Here is a 19,299-nt window from a genome sequence, read left to right as displayed (position 1 = left end):
AAGCGTCTCTCACTTTCTCTCTTCTTTGACTTCGAAGAAGTGTCTGTCCATCGTTCCAGATACGGATATTCGTTTTTCGTCTACTCGCCCGCAAATTTGTAATGGAAAATTTCGACACGGTTTTATTTTGATTCCAAGGTCTTATACGTCTTATATTGAGAAGTGATAAATTTGCTAGTGACATGAAACACGCTTGTAAACCGCGTTGATTGTTGATTTCTTATGCGATTTCAATTAATGATGGACACTTAATGACTAGCAATCTAATCGTTTCGTTGAAATCAGGTCTTGCGAACAAGAAATTTAGCGCGTTTCTCGCGTATAGAAATTGTAACAATAATAATTTGTCGATTGACTTAAAACGTGATTTTTCTTTAAACTATTATAAAAAAAATTAAAATTGATAATAATAATTTTCATAATTTCAATTTCGAGAAAATCACACAAAGGTAAATTATCGCATCATATGTTTAATGAATAAGTAACCGGACATGCAACATTCTTGTTGATAACTGTACGCGTGAGTATGTGTGTATACACACGCACAATTATATATTTATGAATGTGTTTGGCAGCTAAGATAATCGAAAGAGCGTTTGCACGAGCATAATCTGAACTCGTTTATGGTCCTTACACTTCCTGGAAGATATGAAGTCAGTGAAACGTATCAGTGAATACTATGATGAAATACGCGACTGTATTTAACGTCGTGTAAAAAATGCGAAAGAAGTTGCGTTACGCTGAAGTAACCAAGTGAAAGTGTCAATTATTGTACGACGTGAAGTATTAGTCGAAACGAATATCAACTGCATGCTCTTAATTATTCGGACAGAACGAGTCTCAAAAGTCTTGATTATAATTATCGTCCTGGAAAGTCTGAATTCCTCGACGCTAAGTAGAAAGATTGGAATTACAGATATATTGTAAATATAAGAGAGAAAACGGATAATATATTTCCGTGAAGATACAAATTGCAACGTAGAAGTGCAATGAAGTACGAAACAAGGTCTCGAGTTGCCGACGCGCTCACGTGCATTTCTGCGTTTATCCTGCTTAAAACTGCAAACTCAAGAAAGATAGCTGAAAATATCGGAAGGAAAGTTATTATCGTATAAAATGAACATATCTGCCAACTCACACATATCTTTCATCACATATGAATGTCGACATTCATTATGAATCTGGTTCCTTTCTAACTCTTTAAGAATATTCTGCTTCTAATATCGTGCTTTTCTTCTCATTATCTGGTAATCCACGTGAGATCGTCCATAGCTGATAATACTGTTCAAAAGAGAGAGAGAGAGAGAGAGAGAGAGAGAGAGAGAGAGAGAGAGAGACAGAAAAAACAACGAATATAGAAACGACTATAGAAAATAGAACGAATCTAGTCATTTTCTATAATTTTTAGATGCTAATGTATAAATTAGGTTTTCAAATTGTACCAGCACGTTATAATTTTGAGAAATTTGCAATCAAAATTGCAAAAAAGGCTACTTTCACGTTTTTTTATCATGTTATAATTACGAGTTATGAGGTACTGGAAAAATTGTATTGCAATCAAAATGAGATGTTAGGACACCTGTGTTGTTAGGACTTTCAATTGTTAATTAGAATTTTATGTCAGCTATCATTAATAACATATTTGTAATTAAATATGGAGTCTATTGCGAAGAAACCATAAATTAGATAACTGACAATTTACGAAACTGCTTTCAATTATGTTAATTTAAATTTAATGATTTTTTAAATCGGTGGATATGAATGAAAATTGACAAATTCAAAATGGTGGATTTGATAGCGGTGGATTTTTTTAAGTTATGATATTCTTATTCGGCGTTTAAAAAACTCTAGGAAATGGCTATACTCGTCGTCTGATGTTCAAAAAGATGATTTTTTGTCCAACTATATATAATAATTAGACGCAGAATACGAAAAGCATATCGAACAAAACGCTTCAAGCGGTTCCCGTTCCGGACATTACATGTTATCAGAACAAAAAAATAAACGAGGTGATACAGCTTCCGCGGACAACATGAAACAGGCTTTAGAGAGATTAGCAGTGTATCTTCCAGCTGTTCAACCGGATGATGATTTTTGTTTCGTTGACGATCTCGCTGAATGCACGAGCACGATTGGCTTTTCACTTGGAGCAACGATAACGTCTAATAGCGAGGAACGATCGAGCGGCTCTCGAATCGGCCAATTACGTTACCGCTGGAACTCCTCTGAACGGAACTTGATGAACATGCGGATTAGATGCGGAGAAAGTCTCGATAAAGGCGATCAATGTCAGCATGCAGATAAGGAGCGTGCAATTTCAAAAGTACATTTCACTCGCACGGTAGGAAGCAAGTTGGTGAAAAAAACAGACAATTTCGAGATAATTTCGCACGCGGTAAGACGAGTCGATTTGACATGTTCGTTATGCAGCGCCAAGTCAGGAAGCGAAATTCGATTGTTTAGCCGCGCGATAATGAGAACCGCGTTTAATGAGGATTGGATAACGTGATGTTGTTATTATGAGGATTTGAGCAGTGCAATTTTGTTACTCAATGTAGCGCCCGTTGGATAATCCGCGATACGAGATCACAAGAAATACGACGGATCGCTGCATCTTGCATGTTGTCGTAACTATTATCTCTCTGTGATACTCCTCGCACTGCCTGAGATTAATCATTCCGCGATGCAAAAATTTGTTTATATAATATCCTGTCCACACGTACCTTTCATTCGCGCGTACGTCTCTACCGCGCGCGAAATAGGGAAGCAATTGCGTCCTAACGCAATCAATGCTAATTGCTCCCTCCTTTGTACACAGCGTTGTTCGATCATTCGTCCGTAGCGTTTGCTTTTATCTAGATAAAATTATGACAATCCAAAGATGTAGATGATAATTATGTAGATGATAAGAAAGTCTTTGCACCAACTTCTTCTCTTCATCAAGATAATGCTTTAATATTATATATTGTATAATCAAATGTGCAAATCTTGAACGGAAGTGTTATCCCTGCAAAATTACTTGAGACAGCGTTCGCGGATAATTTAGATTTGTCTGCATTGCTGCGAATATGTAAAATATTGAAATCCTGTTTGGACGTCGTGGAAGTTTATGCCGCGCGTATCGGCTGGCATTGAAACTTCCGATATGTCGCATCGGAATTCTAGAGCCAGATGCCAAGAGCGATTTACATATTTGATTTGGCTGATTTTAAAGTCACACAGCGACTCGTCCGCCGCGCCGTGGCTCTTGACACGTCCGCAGAATAAGTGCTTGGACTGACGTCATTTCGGACTAGAGCGACCTCGGCGGTGACACACACGATGATTTGCTGCCTCGTGAAAGCGCGAGGTCACGTTTGAAAAGCGATTATCAATTCGCTTAATGTCCACGCGCTCACATCGGTCGAGCGAAGTAACACGAGCTGCGTGCAACTTACCTCAGGTAGCCGCATCTACTCGCGTCCACGAGTACGTTTTACCTGCGATCCTAATCAATTGAATTCAACGAGCCGAGTGTCTCTCCTCGTTCTCCTCGCTCTGATGAAGCGATCATAATCGGCGGGCTACTGTTGTGAGGCGCAATCCGCCGTATCTGTGAGACGCGCGAACAATCGACTCTCATCGAAGCCCAACCTCAGTCTCCGATGTGTATCATTCAGATCGATTAAACAGCCCGTCATCTTGCTCGCTAGAAAGCCTCGCCGAGGCGGTGATGTAGCAGACCGAATGAGTTCTCCTCATGAGCGAAACGGCACTTGCTTTCCAAGCCGATCGGCCGCCGGTTATCGTTTCCATCCAGTCACGTGAGTAAGAGTCGATTCGGCGGGCATCAGCGAAAGCGAAATTGGCGTTCCATTCGGACCAGCGAGGAGGAGAAAGGTCGGGAGATGAAAGTCTCGGTACGCTCGGCTGAGATGGAGCATGGTCCAGTCGCTGGGGCTGAATGGTGGGACGCTACGGGCTCGGGGAGGAGGGGGGGGGCCCTCCAGGTGTAACTTTCACTCTTGTCGTTACACCATAACGCTGTCTCTGACATATATTTCGAACATACAGGTCGTCCCGTGCGTTGAGTGTGAGAAACACAGAATCCGCGGGGCGTAACTGAATCGCGTCCGAACGGCCACGCGGAAAAAGTTATCCGATAGTCTTGGTCACCAAGCCTTGGTAGCACGCAGAATACCGGCCCGTCCTCGGGTGAGGGAAGATACGTCATGGCTTATCGTGCTCTGTGGCAAACGAAATCGAAACACCTCGGCAGTTGTCCACGGGGTGCGCGTACGGTACCGTTGACGCCGGCGACGTCCGCGTCGACCGCTACATCGCAAGAGTCTCGCACGACTGCCGACCGACAGTGGTGCAGTGATTTATGAGACTTAGCCGTCATCTCGTCTCTCGATCGTCGCTAGCCTCATCATCGTCGTCCATCTTCATTAACTCCACGTCGTCGCTATCATCATTACCGTCACCATAATCATTATCATCATCATCATTATCATCATCATCATCATCATTGCCATCATTATTATTAGGAATTTTTAGATTTCCAGATTGTCATATCCGTTTCTTATTGGTCACTTCATTCGCTCTTCATCACCTATCGGAGTGACAGAGCAAAGGAGAACGCTTTGCTATTCAGCGCTCGAAGTCGTCCTTGTTTTCATCGCCGATTGCATTATCACGTTGATTACCGTGTGGTATATAGTTTGCCGTCTAAACAATCCGCCGTGATTCCGACGAATTCGCATGCAGCTGTGTGTGAGCGGGCGGAACCAATCCTACTTGCTTTGTCGATGATGCAGAACGGGCGATTTATATTCTAACGGAAAGAGCCGGCGTGCTGTTTCATTTGTCGTCGCTTCTGCTTCGCAAAATGTCGCTTGGTCTCATTGAGCAAGCCGCAAATTGGTTTGCATCCTTCGAGCTCACTAGCGGAAAATTGCACAGCCAAATGTAATTCGGAATGCACCGATGATTTGCGGTTGCGTCCTTAAAAAGCTCGGAACTGATGCGGCGAGTACGGTGAAGTTTATCTTGCCGATATTTTTGCTCCAACCTGTATTCGCTTGTTCATCCCTGCGTTTGTATTTCCATTGTGTTTCTCGGGAGAGCCAATTCTTCTCTTCCTAGACGGGTTTCGCTAATAAAAAAAACCCGTTCATCCCCTCACGTTGTGTGTCATAGGCGTACTCTCTGTTCTCGGTAATGAGAAAGAGAGAAGGGACGCGCGCAGGAAACGCGAAAGAGAACGGGAGAGAACGCCGTTTCTGGCAATGAATTTCGGGCTCGGTGTTGTTCTCATCAGTCGTCGTCGGAGAGTGTGACCGTGCCCGCGGATTTGTTATATCGACTCCATGTAAATGTCCGCAGTGGTGCAGTGACTGTAAAAATCTGCATCCCCTTTTCGACAGTTCTTCTCGATTTACGTTCCTCGCCGTCGCGATCGCGCCGATCGATCGTCGAGATCTCCCTATTTCCTCTCGGTCACTTTTGTGTTCTTCGTCGCGTTTTTCGAGGCGTATGCTGCTTTTCGATGGATAACCGCTCGCGTGCGACACAATGGTCCACCTTGCGACGACTTTTCGATCGATACGCAAATACAGATTTACGTTCAACAGAAAGAGAATATCTCTGGCCGATGCGTAGAAATAAATAAGAAATAGAACGGGATGTAGAATCTGGAAGACGGATTGCAAGGACGACCGTTTCAATTCGATCATTCAGGCGTTTTCCTCAATTTTATTTTTGTCGATTGCGCGAATTTTACTTGCCGCATTATTCTCAGGTGTTTTATTTTTGCCGATTGCGTGAATTTTATTTGCCGTATTATATTCTCAGGTCTATATTAAAATTGGCGCGAGGCACTACCGTGCCTCTCGATTTGCGGGAAGTTGAGAAACAAATATACGTGACACTTATATCTCGGTAGTGCACTTTGATCAAAGCTCATGTGCGATTCTAATACCTATACTACGTACGGATATCCATTTTGTAATTAAAGATATAATCTACATGTGCGTGCTCGATATTGCGGCGTTGCATAACATTCCATGGTGGAATTTTGTGATATGGTTTTAATGTCTCCCACTGAATGATAACACTGGTTTCCGCTGGAAAAATTCTCAGACACCTAACTCTAAATTGATATGTATCATAATCGATGTAAATGTGAATAATGCTTATAAAAACGTATCACGCAAAGATTATGTAAAATTTTACATAATGATACTGGCACCGCGTTTAACGGAAAATGAGAATAATGCGATTAGGCATACGACCGCCTTGACCTTCTTTCCGGTGTGCTTTTGATTTTCTCTCGATCGTGTAACAACCATGCGCCATAATCTAACGATACTTTCCACAGGATAATCGTAACTTACTGCACTCGCACCGCCGGGAAAATGTGTACCGGGCAGTTTTTCAGCGAGCTAACAATTACAGTCGTGATCGAACGTGCGCGGATGTGATTTTACATGTGGCACAATCGTGCCGCGAAAGTCAGCTCGCGAAGAACAGCGTCCGACGATGCCATCACACTTCGTGATCGATGATCGCTCGCGGTTTCGCTGCATTTCCAATTATTTGCGAATTATCCACTCGTTTCCCGCGAGAACTGATCGGCGAGTGACGCGGCAGTTGCGAAATTGACCTCTTTAATTGGGACGATCAACAGCCAGCTGTCGCACTTTCGGTCTCGGTTATACGAGCTTTCTTACTTTCAGGATCGGCTTTCTCTCCCTTGACCCCATCATTCCACCTTCGACCCACTGTCTAACCTTCGAGGCCTTCGGGCGCAGAAAGTCGTCGTGACGTGCTTTCCTTCGCGTCGTTGACAGAAGCTCGTCGTGCGTCGCGAATCGGCAATAAACAGTGCGCGCCGTACGCAAATAACAGATGTATGTTCGTAGCTTTCATCGACTTGTTTACACGGTCGACTTGGTACGTTCTGTCGAATTTTTCGTTGCTGACATAAGTTTCGTCTAGCGTCTTTAGATCAATTCTCGAGGGCCCTCCCCCCCCCGTCTGGGATTAGAATGCCGTCTCCTCTTGTTATCGTCGCATAACAACGTCAGTAGATGATGTATCCTCCCAAGCGCGTCCACCATCACGCGGCGGCGGCGACACCAACCACATACATCTTGCGATGTCTCGTGGTTGTAACTATGATCGCGGCTGCGGCGACGTTTTTGCATATTAACAATTACAGGCCCAGTAAGTTGAAACTGTTATTTGCCGGGGAGTAACAAGGGGAGAAATTTGGGATTTACGCTTTACGCACAGAGAGAACGATTTAGTTGAATCTGAAACAAATGCTTATTTGGAATGGTCCAAATAAATTTTTTGATTGATCGAACGAAGTTTTGTTTGACGCAACAAAAATATTTTGTTGCAGCTTAGTTCCAACGAAATGTTTTTGTTGCGTCAAACAAAATTTTGTTCGACCAAGCAAAAAATTTATTTCGACTATTCCAAATAAGCATTTGTTTCAGATTCAACTAAATCGTTCTCTCTGTGCGTGAAACTCGCGTTGCAACTCGGTGCGGTCACTGATTATTCCTCGTTACAAAGGCGGAAGTTGGAAAAAAGGTGTTTCACATAACAGGGTAGAAAGTACCTGGGCGCCAAGCGGCGATTTTAGTCATGGATGCGGCGATATTAGATAATAATGCGGCAGCCGCTCGCCGAAGATTGATCGGGAAGGATTAAGGATTTCTAACGAGACCGATAATGGTCGCTACACGATAACGATAAAAGCGCGCAACTTCGACTACAATTCGTACGGCATCGATACGCGTGTCATAATGCACGCATTAACTTTTCTGTCCTGTACGGTACTTTCTATACAGATTCTAACTTTCATCTCTCTCTCGCTTGTTGAACCGCAATATTTTTCACCGTTTAAGCCATACGCACAAGAAAACCGCTTTCATCGCGCGAGATTCTTGTCGCGAAGAAGAGGTTCTTTCGCACTTCCCTCTCTCTCTCTCTCTCTCTCTCTCTCTCTCTCTCTCTCTCTCTCTCTCTCTCTCTCTCTCTCTCTCTCTCTCTCTCTCTCTCTCTCTCTCTCTCTCTCTCTCTCTCTCTCTCTCTCTCCTCTCTCTCTCTCTCTCTCTCTCTCTCTCTCTCTCTCTCTCTCTCTCTCTCTCTCTCTCTCTCTCTCTCTCTCTCTCTCTCTCTCTCTCTCTCTCTCTCTCTCTCTCTCTCTCTCTCCCTTTCTTCCTCTTTAGCCTGTCTGGTTTTCTTCTTTCCAGAGCAAATATTCCTCTCCTGCGACAGGCCATGTCATCACTTGGATTGGCCCATGATTTGCCGGGTGAAACTCACCTTAGAGGTCTTCCAGTCGCTCAGCAAGTAAGTTGAACCAACATTCAGACAAAACTTTGTTCTTCTAAGCGCGCGTTTGCGATGATAGTCTACGAGTGAGACACGAGTCTCTCGTACGTGAATTTTCACGGCTTCGACATGCACGGAGACTGCGAATCTCTGATGAGTTTCAAAATTATTTCCTATATAATTTCCTATATCTTGGACTTTTTATACATGTAACAAAGTAGCTCTGCGCCTGTAAAATGTCTCTTCTTTTTGCATAATAATGTAAAAATACTGAAAGTGAGCAGCGCTTAAAGGCGCTTGTGAAGTGGGGTATTACGCTTTATTACGTTACAGTTATGCAGCGTGGCATTGTAACGTTTACGTAACAGAAACGTTAGGAAAGTGAAGAATTCGGAAGTAGATGTTACTTTTATATAATTGCAAGTGAATATTGCGCGGATGTACACAGCGCGTTTAATGACGATTACGTAACAAGTACTTCAACCAATTGTTAACTGCAATGTTACGCTATTGTATTTCCTTTGATATGCATTATAAAAAATAAACAGCACGCACAAAGTAGACCAACATGTGCGCATAAGGAGAACAAAGCTTCCGCTATAGAAATTCAACTATATCAAACAAAAATTAAGGACATGTGGTCAAATTCCTCAGCTTTCGTGTTTTATTTTCACCGTGATAATTTGATGCATCAAACAAGAATTAAAGACTGCGTGTCCAGTTCCCTTTTCAGCTCTTGCGCAACTCACTCATACGTGGCAGGACGAATGAGTAAATAAAATTATCCAAACATTACATTCGTCCGCGCGGAGAGACGAATGCACCGGCGGCGAATATATAATAGATAAAAGTAAAAGTGCATAAAACTGCAGCTGCATTGTGCAAAGGAAGCCTGGCGAATATTTTCTCCACGCAGCGTTGTGCGCGTCTAGCAAAATTACTACGTTGCGGATGGCCCGTTTTTGCGGTTGCACCAGCGAAGTATCATTTTTACTGTTACGTTAATCATGCAACTGTCAGAGGAGCACAGTGTTCGATTTCGAGCTTGTCGGTGCAATAATCGTTACGCAATCCTAATAATCGTCAACCTCAATCGTGCAACGCGGAAGACTCGCGATTGATCACGCGCCGGCCTGTGTAAGATGGGAAGCGCGACTGCTGTGGCATCTAATACCTAAGATCGAGAAAATCCAAGCAGCATGCCGTCGTATCTCTCACAGTCATTCTGAGAAAGACGGATGGTGTTACGCAAGAAATGCGCAAATGTTTCATCGAGTAATATAATTCCGCCTGTTGACGCAATTCTTATGCCTACTCGACGTAATCCCCAAGTTTCGTGCGAACACTTCGTTTGTACGACGCCCTCACCTATAATTGATACTTTGTATAACTTTCATTCCTCTCTCCCATTCCTTTCCTTCAATTACGATGAAAAGACTCCTCTTTGCACTTGTATCCTCGTGAAAATCGGGACACGAGGAAATTAGCAATTAGGCTCGAGATTGCGCAAACCTCGACACATAGCGGAATATTTCTCTACGCTATTCTCGACAGATCATGCGGAGATTGCCCGTTGAATCAGACGGCTTGCTTGGCAAATCACTGCGTCGCCGCGGATGGACAGAGACGGGGCATCCTTACGGCCAATCGTCAGATGCCAGGACCTAGTATCCAGGTATGACCTCGATACACACCGCTGGTCGATAGCGCGAGCGCGTTACAATTGTCACCGCGGATTCGGCAAATCATCGTGAGGCTTCTCTGATAGTCTGATGTCGCTTTTGATGACTCTCTTTGCTTCGCTCGCTTTACATTTTGTTACAACGGTTTCCCTCGTCGAGGGGATTCACAAAGACGCTTCGAGATCTTTTATTATACAACTCAAAATATCTGTTATTTCGAAGAAACCATTTAACATTGAGCTACACGATTTTTCGTCTTTTCATGTTTTACGATACAGAATTCTATGAGCCGAATCTACGAAACGAATTTTTGCAAAATATGGAAGATTTCGTATTCGGTATTGAAAAGAGAGAGATATTCTCGAAACGTGAGTGACAGGGAAGTATAAATGCCTCAATGTTTCAACGATCGTGGTTATTCGTGCTACCGATGTCATTTCAGAGAATTATTGCACAAATTTCACGCAGCCGAGTGCGACTCGACATGGCTTCGCCGTCGAGACAGCAGCGTGCCGCCGCTTTCAACCGCAACGAGACCTGAGCATTCCGTCTAGTGTTAAAATTAACCCTTGCATGGCGTGTGATCGAGGAATGTACACACACAATGCACCCCTCTGTAATTAATCGCGCCGCTTGAATTCGCGGATACGATCTCTCGCGTGTGTGTGTGTCTTGTTTAACCGCGCCAACACTTTGAAACGAAGGGAGTGTTATGTCAGGTCTCTGATCGATCTTCTCGCCCGCGAATATTCCCCGAAGCTCCAGAAACGTTGATCTTGAAACTAGATGGCTTATTCCGTCGCGTGGAATCAAGCGTCGATCAGCGTTACTTTTCACGGTTCTTTGTGCCGAAATCGGCACAGCGATCTCTCGAGGCGCTTTTTCGAACGTTATCGCCTATCGTATCGAGACTTTCGAATCAGCGCAAGTATATAAACTTGGAAAAGTGGATAGCAACTTTCTGAGAAATATAGCCTCTGCAGTGCTTCGTGTAACTGTCCGGTCTACTTTTTCGATTTTACGTTTCGGCGGACTGTGCATCTCGAACTTTCTGCATATGATTCTTCGTTTCCTTGAACAATTGAAAATTCAACAGTACAGTTTCGAGAGTAGAATAATTATGGAGTGAAAGATAATTAATGAGTGTACTCGGTTCGCATGTTTTTTGACACTTCAACTGCGATATTCGCTCGCGCGGCTTGATGCTTTCATGTCAGAAGAATCGCGCGAAGATCTTCGAGAAGTGACAAGTCCGGAGGTGGCATCTTCCTCTCGGGCTAATTGGCGAGCTCGAGCGAGCTCGGGCGAGCTGCCAGACAAGCTTACACTCTCTTACAGGTTTGTGAAAACGACATCCTGGTGGTGGATGTGATTAATCGTCTTCCGGGTAAGGCCACGGCGGTACATTGGCGTGGGCAAACACAGCTGGAGATGCCGTACATGGACGGCGCGCCGTTGGTAACGCAGTGCCCAATACCGAGTTACACGACTTTCCAATACAAATTTCGCGCTTCCGTACCCGGCACACATCTCTGGCACGCGCATGCAGGTTCGTAATTAGCTACTCATCTATATGCTACACAGCTATGCGACCAACTAGAGCAGAATGCCAGTTATATCTTGCGCGCGCGCGTATGCGATGCGTGTGCAAATAAAAACGTTAAATCGCTCCAGTTCGCTAATCGCGAAACAACAGTCGAATATCAAGCGAGCGCGTCCACGATAATGCTGCGATAAAGCAGTAGCTTTCACACATTTCTCGACGGCATTGTTTGTTAAGTTAATCGTTCAACGTGTCCGGCACCGCGTGAGCGACGACCCACGTTGGAACTTCCGCTCGTATCGTTTCGGATATTCTCGCTGGTGAGGGAAACGTTATCGCTAAGGCGAGTGGGAAGTTCGATGGAATTCGCTGAGATAAGATCACCCGTTCAAGAGACTGTTCATTAAAATGATATATTGTTACGAAACTAATTAATTAAGACGTCATCGACCCATGGACGATTCGAACTTTCGGTAAAAGCGTGTATTTTGGCTCTGAGATCCAAAACAACGTCATGGTGTTCCAACATTGTATGCAAATTTATAACAAATAGTTAAATTTAATAAATAATTTAATTTATTTTATATCTGTTAGGCTAATCTGAATTTTTCACCGACTCACAAGACCGATTCTATATAAAAAATAAATAAAAAGGTCTTAGTAAATATATGTCCTCAAACGCTTAGTTTTTGTCGCAATCTCAGTTTTGGAAAAATATATTTTATTCATTAAATCGTGTCTTCTTATGCGAGTAAGTAATTAGACTAACACTGTTATAAAAATATCCGCAAAGCTGTCCTTCTCGAAAGCTGTCAAGGGGAAATACGTCTTTTCAATTTTACCCACGACAAACGGTAAATAAAATATATTAACGTTGCAACGAGTGATTTTTCAGTTAATATTCAGAAATTATCAAAATTGATTGGCATTACTAATTAATTAAAATCGATAGGTATTAGTTTCAAAGACAGGTAAGAAGGTGGTACTAGCATTCTTAATCTCAAAAATCAAGCTTTCGCAGGCATATATTTACAAGGACTCGTCTACGTACTTTCCAACACAGAACCTCGACAGAGTTCAAATACACCCTCTATATTTGACGCGTATTGGTGAGCTCTTCCACCTGGTGGAGCGCACGCGACACGCGACTTCTTATCAAACAGAGAAGTTACTTCTCAGCAACGAAACTTTTCAGGCGCCGACGTCAGCAACGGCATCTTCGGCGCGCTTGTTGTGAAGCAAGCGGACCTTCGGGAGCCCCATCGCGCCCTTTATGACATCGACGACCTTAATCACGTAGTTCTGGTGACCCAGTGGCAACACTCGCCGGAAGTATCGTTCAATCAGGGCCACACAAAGCCGGCGATTCTTCTGATCAATGGGAAGGGTCGTCAGCCGGGCGGACCCTCGGTACCCCTCACGACATTCACGGTCGTTCCCGGGCGACGTCACCGATTCCGCGTTGCTAACGCCGGAGGCGCCGGTGCGTGTCCCGTGACGTTATTCATCGACGGCCATTCGCTTCTCCTGATTGCACTTGACGGACATCCCATAGAGCCGCGACAAGTCACCTCGATAACGCTGGCCAAAGGTTAATATTCCGTTAAATCTTCCGTCTCTCTCTCTCTCTCTCTCTCTCTCTCTCTCTCTCTCTCTCTCTCTCTCTCTCTCTCTCTCTCTCTCTCTCTCTCTCTCTCTCTCTCTCTCTCTCTCTCTCTCTCTCTCTCTCTCTCTCTCTCTCTCTCTGTCTCGGTTTCAACGATCAAATCTCTACACGGTAATTCAAAACGCATGACGTTCCTCGAATTTTATGATAACGTCTTCGCGATATTCACGTGAAAGTTGAACGTGTTCTCCGTGAGGATTTACAAGTATTTATGCTACAAAATAGATTTATCTTGTTTTAATGTTAGAGATATTATTGAAAAGCAGACACCGTCTCGCAGCGTGTTTTATCGATCGCGAGTCTTTTTGATTGTAAATCTTCCTCAGATTTCATTCGATGACGCTTGCTTTCTCGTTGGTTGTTTCCGCTTTCGAATGGCGAGTCTGAAAAAAAGCGTGACCCGCAAACTTCTGCCTTTCTTGAGTCTCGCTGTCTGCTCGAGCGACGATTTATCGCGAAAAACCCGGAGATTTGCAGTTTCGCGCGTCAAAGCGACGAGCGTAACGCCGCGTTTTCCTCGCCGCGAAGACAAGATCTCGTCTCGCGATTCCTGTTTTGCGTCCGCCTACGTCGCGAATAACGGCAGAATGACGAGCGCTTCCTGATGTTCGTTAAAGGTGAAAGGGCAGACTTCGTGCTCAGAGCGAGTCAACGCATCGGCTCGTACTGGATGCACGTTCATACGGCGAAAGAATGCGGAACGAGCACGGTAAACGGCGCGGCGGTGCTCAACTACAAAGGCAGCACGGAAGTCCCGGCGGACACGACGGACGCTATCGATCAGCGGGACATCGACGAGGTGGAGACGACCAGGTTGGCCGCGACCACGAATCCCGTGGACAAGTGTGGCGGCCGTGAGAATCTGTGCGTCATGGACGTGCAAAACGTACGCAAGATGCCGCACGTCCTGGCCAAGCCCAGGATGGACGTGACGATGTACCTGCCGATTAATTACAGAGTTAACCAGGAGACCGAACTAATAGGTGAGTAAGCGGCGGTACGAAAAGAAGCAAAAAAAGAAAAGAAAAGGCAAGAAGAGGAGGAACGCGTACGATGGGAGTGAAAGTACAATTAAGTCGATCCGCAGTTTATGAGCCGTGCGGCATTAATTAGCACGGACAGGCATGTAACGTCCGATGGAACGCTGAATAAGAATTTTTAAGTTTCACCGCGTAGAGATCACGCTTGCGGCATTGACTTCTGCGTAAGATTCGTTGATCCGAGTTATTAAAAATCTGCTCCGTTGTCTGCGGCTCGCGCGGATTCCGTTTAAGAAGAGGCGCGCGGCGCTTTCACTCCTCTCGACACTGCTGCGCTTTTATGTCGACGTCAGCTCGCGGAGGACAAGCTTGATCTCTGCCGAACGGACGATTGAACGCGCGTGAAACCGTCAAAAGACAGAAACGAATTTCACCGAACAGCTTCGTCTGACGACGGCTTGCTGAAGAACACAAGAGCGGAGGATGCAAAAGGACTCGAGCGCGGAAGACTCCCTCGGAGACTCTCGTTTATTATTCATTAATGCCGAGAGAATCCGAATGATCGCCAAAAGCGAGTGTTGACTTCAAACTAATGAACTTTTTCACGGTAAGTTTGCAAAGTAAATACACTCGGAAGTGATCAGCAGCTACTCGCAGCAATATCGAGAGTACGGCGGTGTCATGTGAGTAGAGCTTATGTCATGATCGATCGTCGTTGTAAAACATCACGCATGCGGTAGAAAACTCCGGATGCTCGCCCGCGCGGGTCGAGGGGGGACCATTCTCGCGAAAGTAACGCGCGAACGGGAGCGATAAGCGACAAATCTTAATCGCGCAGCGGACACGACGACTTAATTGCCATTCTTTCTATCCAGATAATGGCGGGGCAACGCGGGTATTGAACGTGGACAACGCCACTTTCACGTTCCCGTCGTCGCCGCTGTTGACCCAGGGCAGCGACGTGTCCCCGGGGATGCTATGCTCCAGAGGCGAGCACGACGGCGACGAAGACGAGCGCGGGGGGAGCAACGAGGGCGCGCTGTCGCGACGTCCATGCCGCGCCGTCGACGACGCCAACGGTGCGAGCGACCTGTGCGAGTGCGTGCACGTGCGTCATGTGCCGCTCGGAGCTACCGTGGAGATCATTCTCTTGGATCAGGGTAATTAGTTTCACTCGGGAGTAATCGAAGCGTCAGCCTGCGATGCGACATGAGCGTTTCGTATCTTTGCGGACTGCGCACGGCGAAAAATATTAGGTCGAGCGAACCGGTTCTCTCTCCGTTGAGATACGAGAACATCACGGAAGTGCTGGTGGAACTTGTCAGAATCCAGTCCAAATTATCCAGATCTCTGATTAACCTCAATCGAAATCCGATACTTTCAGCTGGAATTTTTGAACCACTTGCATTTCACTCTTGTCGGAAAGTCGGCTCGCTTGAGCAAACATTTTTCTCCGTGTTCGCATTTCTCCTCGAACCTTCCTTTCCTTCTCCACACAAAGACCATGCCCACTTTATTGCGTGTTTGCTTCATTCGGAGTGTAGGAGGGTGAGAAACAGGGCGGGAAGTATACTTTCCATCCTCTCGCGGGTGAACTTAACTCTCGACATATTTTCACGCACAGAGGAGCAAGTGTTTGGTACTCGTAACCATGTGTAATCGTGCAGTGAGAGAATTATAGTTAGCGAGATATCGCAAGTTAAATGTTGAAAATGTTATCAAGTTTTCCTTAAATATATCTCAAAAAATAGGCAAATAAAAGAATGTTTCAGACAAAAGTGATTCAAATTAATTGGTAAAATCGGGTTATAATCGGGAGAAACATTTTTGCAACAAGTATTACTATAATGTTAGCGATAATAACTATATAATATATAATATATCGTAGCTACTACTTTTTTACTGAAACAACAAGAAGAAGTTGAGGTCAGAGATAATTCTGGTAACATTCACCGCTTTCTTTTTTCTTAATGTGATCTCACGAGTGTCCAGTTTTCTTCGCTTATTGGTCGTAAAACGAATGATACGAGGGACGATAATAAAGAGAAAGGAGATTCGCGGTCACTATGTCAATATGTCGGTCATGCGAAGGAGCACTTTCTTCTATGCAAAGGTCGTACGAGGTGGCTCATTAGACTAATTATTATGTAACTATTAATCGATGACGCACACGTGCTCGGGATAATCCCGTAGCGAGCGAGATAAGAGGGGATATTAGCGCGCGATATAGCGTATAGGCTTGACCGAGGGATGCCGATGTCCTTGATCTACATCCCGTATTTGCCGCGAAAGCTGGAATTATTGATCGAGAAGCTTCTTCGGCCTCTATAAATCATTCCCGCTCGAGGAATGTGTGTTGCATGCTACTTTTTTTCTTTTAGAGCGACATTTGGCACGTCATTGCGATTTCTCGCAACCCGACGCGACGACACTGCGAGCTAAAAGAAAGCCCGCGATTCCCAACGACCGGACAATTGGTCTTCCTTATAGAGCTTCGCAATTAAATCGCGCACGAAGTAATCGTCGCCGTCGCCTCAAGCGCCGGCTCGCAATGTCTCTCGTGAAATTATGTTTTTGCTCTATCTAGCGATCCATCTCAAGCCAATTAGACCTGCACGCGTGCAGGTGCACTGCCTTGTTTCGTATTTTCTTAATGATGAAAAATAATATAAGATAATAATATAAGAAAATAATATAAGATAATAATATGGAAAATAATATAAGATAATAATAATAATAGTGTGATATCTTGTCGTCATGTCATAGGTGGCCTGGACGACTTGGTTTACCATTTGCACGGCTACAGTTTTTACGTGGTGGGCGCCAGGCAATTTGGACGAAGCATGTCACTGCAAAATATACGGAATTTGGACAAGAGAATGCAGCTGTTCTCGCGAAATCTCGACTGTGCACCAGCCAAGGATACCATCGTTGTGCCGAAATTTGGAGCAGTAGCGCTGCGATTTAAAGCCGATAATCCGGGTAAATTATTCAATTTCACGTAAATTATTCAGATGATGAGGTTACGCCAGAATCCTTGTCTTAACGGATCGATCGTTAGGAAAGTCGAAGTTTCAGTATTACATTATTAACGAGCTTTTGGGTTATCAAGGATACGAAAGTGTCTCGCGCGAACAAAATTTTAGAGGTCTCGGTCAACTTGTCGTTTCTCTGCCAATAAATTTGTCGAGGAACAATCGATTATAAATTTGTCAAAAGCACTGGGGAGGGGAAGTAGCAACAATCGATCTGGTAACGAAATTACTTTAAATAACACATTGAGATTTTCCGAAAACCTTAATAGCTTCCATCGAAGAATGTTCCGTACAAAAATTTTGTAATTTTATAAGGAACATTATTTTGATTTTAGATAAAAAGTTTGAAGGTTACACGAAGATCTTCCCAAATTTCTAAGACAGAAATCCTCATTTTTCATTCGATAATCTTGTTGTAGTCGAGGTTAAGGCGTTTTTGAGACATTGATGGCAAACTCTTGTGCAATGATAACTTTCTGAGTTATAAATCTTCAAAGTTTAAGTACCACCGGCATTAGTATTACCCAAGGCGCACCACGCGGAAATTGTTTGATCGAATTTACGGCACTTATATGTATATGTATATATGGGAGTGTGTCAGCAGAGATAAGAATATTACGGTTTGCTATTCTCGTAATATCAAATGGCCTGAATCCTCTTTCATTCTCTCTATATGTACATGTGTGTGTGTGTGTGTGTTCGCAGCATAAATTTGTAATTTCTCAAATGCTGAAAAACATTTTACCTCACTTTCTTTACCTCAAGGCAGTGATGCAATCGCCTTTAGCAAACTCGTGATCTGAGTTGCTAATAAGACATCTTTAGAAATCAGTCTGCAAGCATCAATGATTCATTCAGTCTTCCCGACTTCTTTAGACATTAGCTCTCTTATAAAAATTAAATGTTCTTAAGCATTTGAGACGTTACAAACTCATGCACATGCACAACCACGTCAGGTAATCTCTGCGTGCTACATCTTGGATAATGCTAATACCGACGGTGCTTAAACTTTGGAGACTCATAACTCGCGGGAAGTTATCGATGTGGAAGAGTTTTTAATCAGTGCTTCGAAAATGCCTCGGTTAGAATTTTATGGGTTAAATATGCAGATTAGTGGTACCACCTCTTCGATGTCTCCGACTACTGCATATACGTTATTAAGGAATTTCCATCCTCACCCCCAAAAACCCAACTCCACACAAAACCTTATATCATTGTTATTTTGGCTTTTACATAAATTAACTTGTAGTATAGTAATCGATTCTTCGAACCTTTTTAGTTAATAACTCTGTTTTACAAGTGGCAACCGTCACCTAAAAATTTTAAAGGTTACTCATAATGACAATAAGCGAAGGTCAATCGGATTATATCGGAGGTGGCACCTTAGTAATCTTCATACTTACCGATTATGGAATAAAAAAATTTCCATTTAAGAAGATAAAGAAAACCTTCATGTTTTGACCTTCAAGCGACTATAGAAAATCAAACTGTCTAAAATTAAACTAATTGTACCATCTTATGCCCCCGTCGGGACTACAAACCTTTCATACGAAACATTATTCAACGGAAGCTGTGGTTTTCGAGAAACCTCAAGTTGAAACGAGCCATCCGAGTATAAGAACACTAGTTGCGGAGCAATTCGATGAAATTACTACTTTCACTTGGTTTCGTAGGTTATTGGATGTTACGAGATGAACACGCGGCTGATTGGACCCGCGGTTTAGATGTTATTCTGCAAGTCGGTGATCCTAGCGACATGGTGGCCGCACCGCAGGACTTCCCCAAATGCGGATCCTTCGTTGGACCCGATTATTTTCTTATATAGACTGTTACTTCATTAATTAGTAAATTAATTATGTATATAGTTGTATATAACAATAGCGTTCCAAACACATACCTAATCGCAAGCAAATGAATTTTCTACGACCTTTTGTATGAATAAATATTCGCTTATATGTGTAACTTGCTCGCGATTGCCTTTTCCTTCTCGAAGAATCTCTTTCTCTCTCTCTCTCTCTCTCTCTCTCTCTCTCTCTCTCTCTTGTAAATTTTTGCACTATCG

At 43.9% G+C, this 19,299-nt stretch overlaps 2 protein-coding genes across 11 annotated transcripts in view; one reads left to right on the top strand and one right to left on the bottom strand.

Annotated features, from left to right (window-relative positions):
• The window catches only part of LOC105184992 (pre-piRNA 3'-exonuclease trimmer), a 22,923-nt gene extending 19,431 nt beyond the window's left edge, over positions 1–3,492 (bottom strand). Inside the window, exon 1 of the mRNA XM_025302032.1 lies at positions 3,438–3,492. The gene's annotated coding sequence lies outside the window, so the exon portion shown is untranslated. The remainder of the gene's footprint in view (positions 1–3,437) is intronic.
• The window catches only part of LOC105184993 (laccase-2), a 22,264-nt gene extending 3,085 nt beyond the window's left edge, over positions 1–19,179 (top strand). The window contains exons 1-11 of one of the 10 annotated variants that reach the window (XM_011144162.2): positions 4,263–4,354; positions 6,720–6,893; positions 6,991–7,209; positions 8,250–8,349; positions 9,886–10,006; positions 11,352–11,562; positions 12,752–13,147; positions 13,840–14,205; positions 15,078–15,362; positions 16,969–17,184; positions 18,911–19,179. In XM_011144162.2, the coding sequence (XP_011142464.1) occupies positions 7,074–7,209; positions 8,250–8,349; positions 9,886–10,006; positions 11,352–11,562; positions 12,752–13,147; positions 13,840–14,205; positions 15,078–15,362; positions 16,969–17,184; positions 18,911–19,062 (1,983 nt within the window). In that variant the 5' untranslated portion in view covers positions 4,263–4,354; positions 6,720–6,893; positions 6,991–7,073 and the 3' untranslated portion in view covers positions 19,063–19,179. The other 9 variants (XM_025302025.1, XM_025302026.1, XM_011144163.3 and 6 more) reach the window with 9 other exon arrangements.
• The last annotated feature ends 120 nt before the right edge of the window (positions 19,180–19,299 follow it).

This window comes from Harpegnathos saltator, unplaced genomic scaffold (genome assembly GCF_003227715.2).
Source record: "Harpegnathos saltator strain DR-91 unplaced genomic scaffold, Hsal_v8.6 scaffold467, whole genome shotgun sequence".
NCBI classification, from domain to species: domain Eukaryota; kingdom Metazoa; phylum Arthropoda; class Insecta; order Hymenoptera; family Formicidae; genus Harpegnathos; species Harpegnathos saltator.
This window is presented reverse-complemented; position numbering and strand designations above follow the sequence as displayed.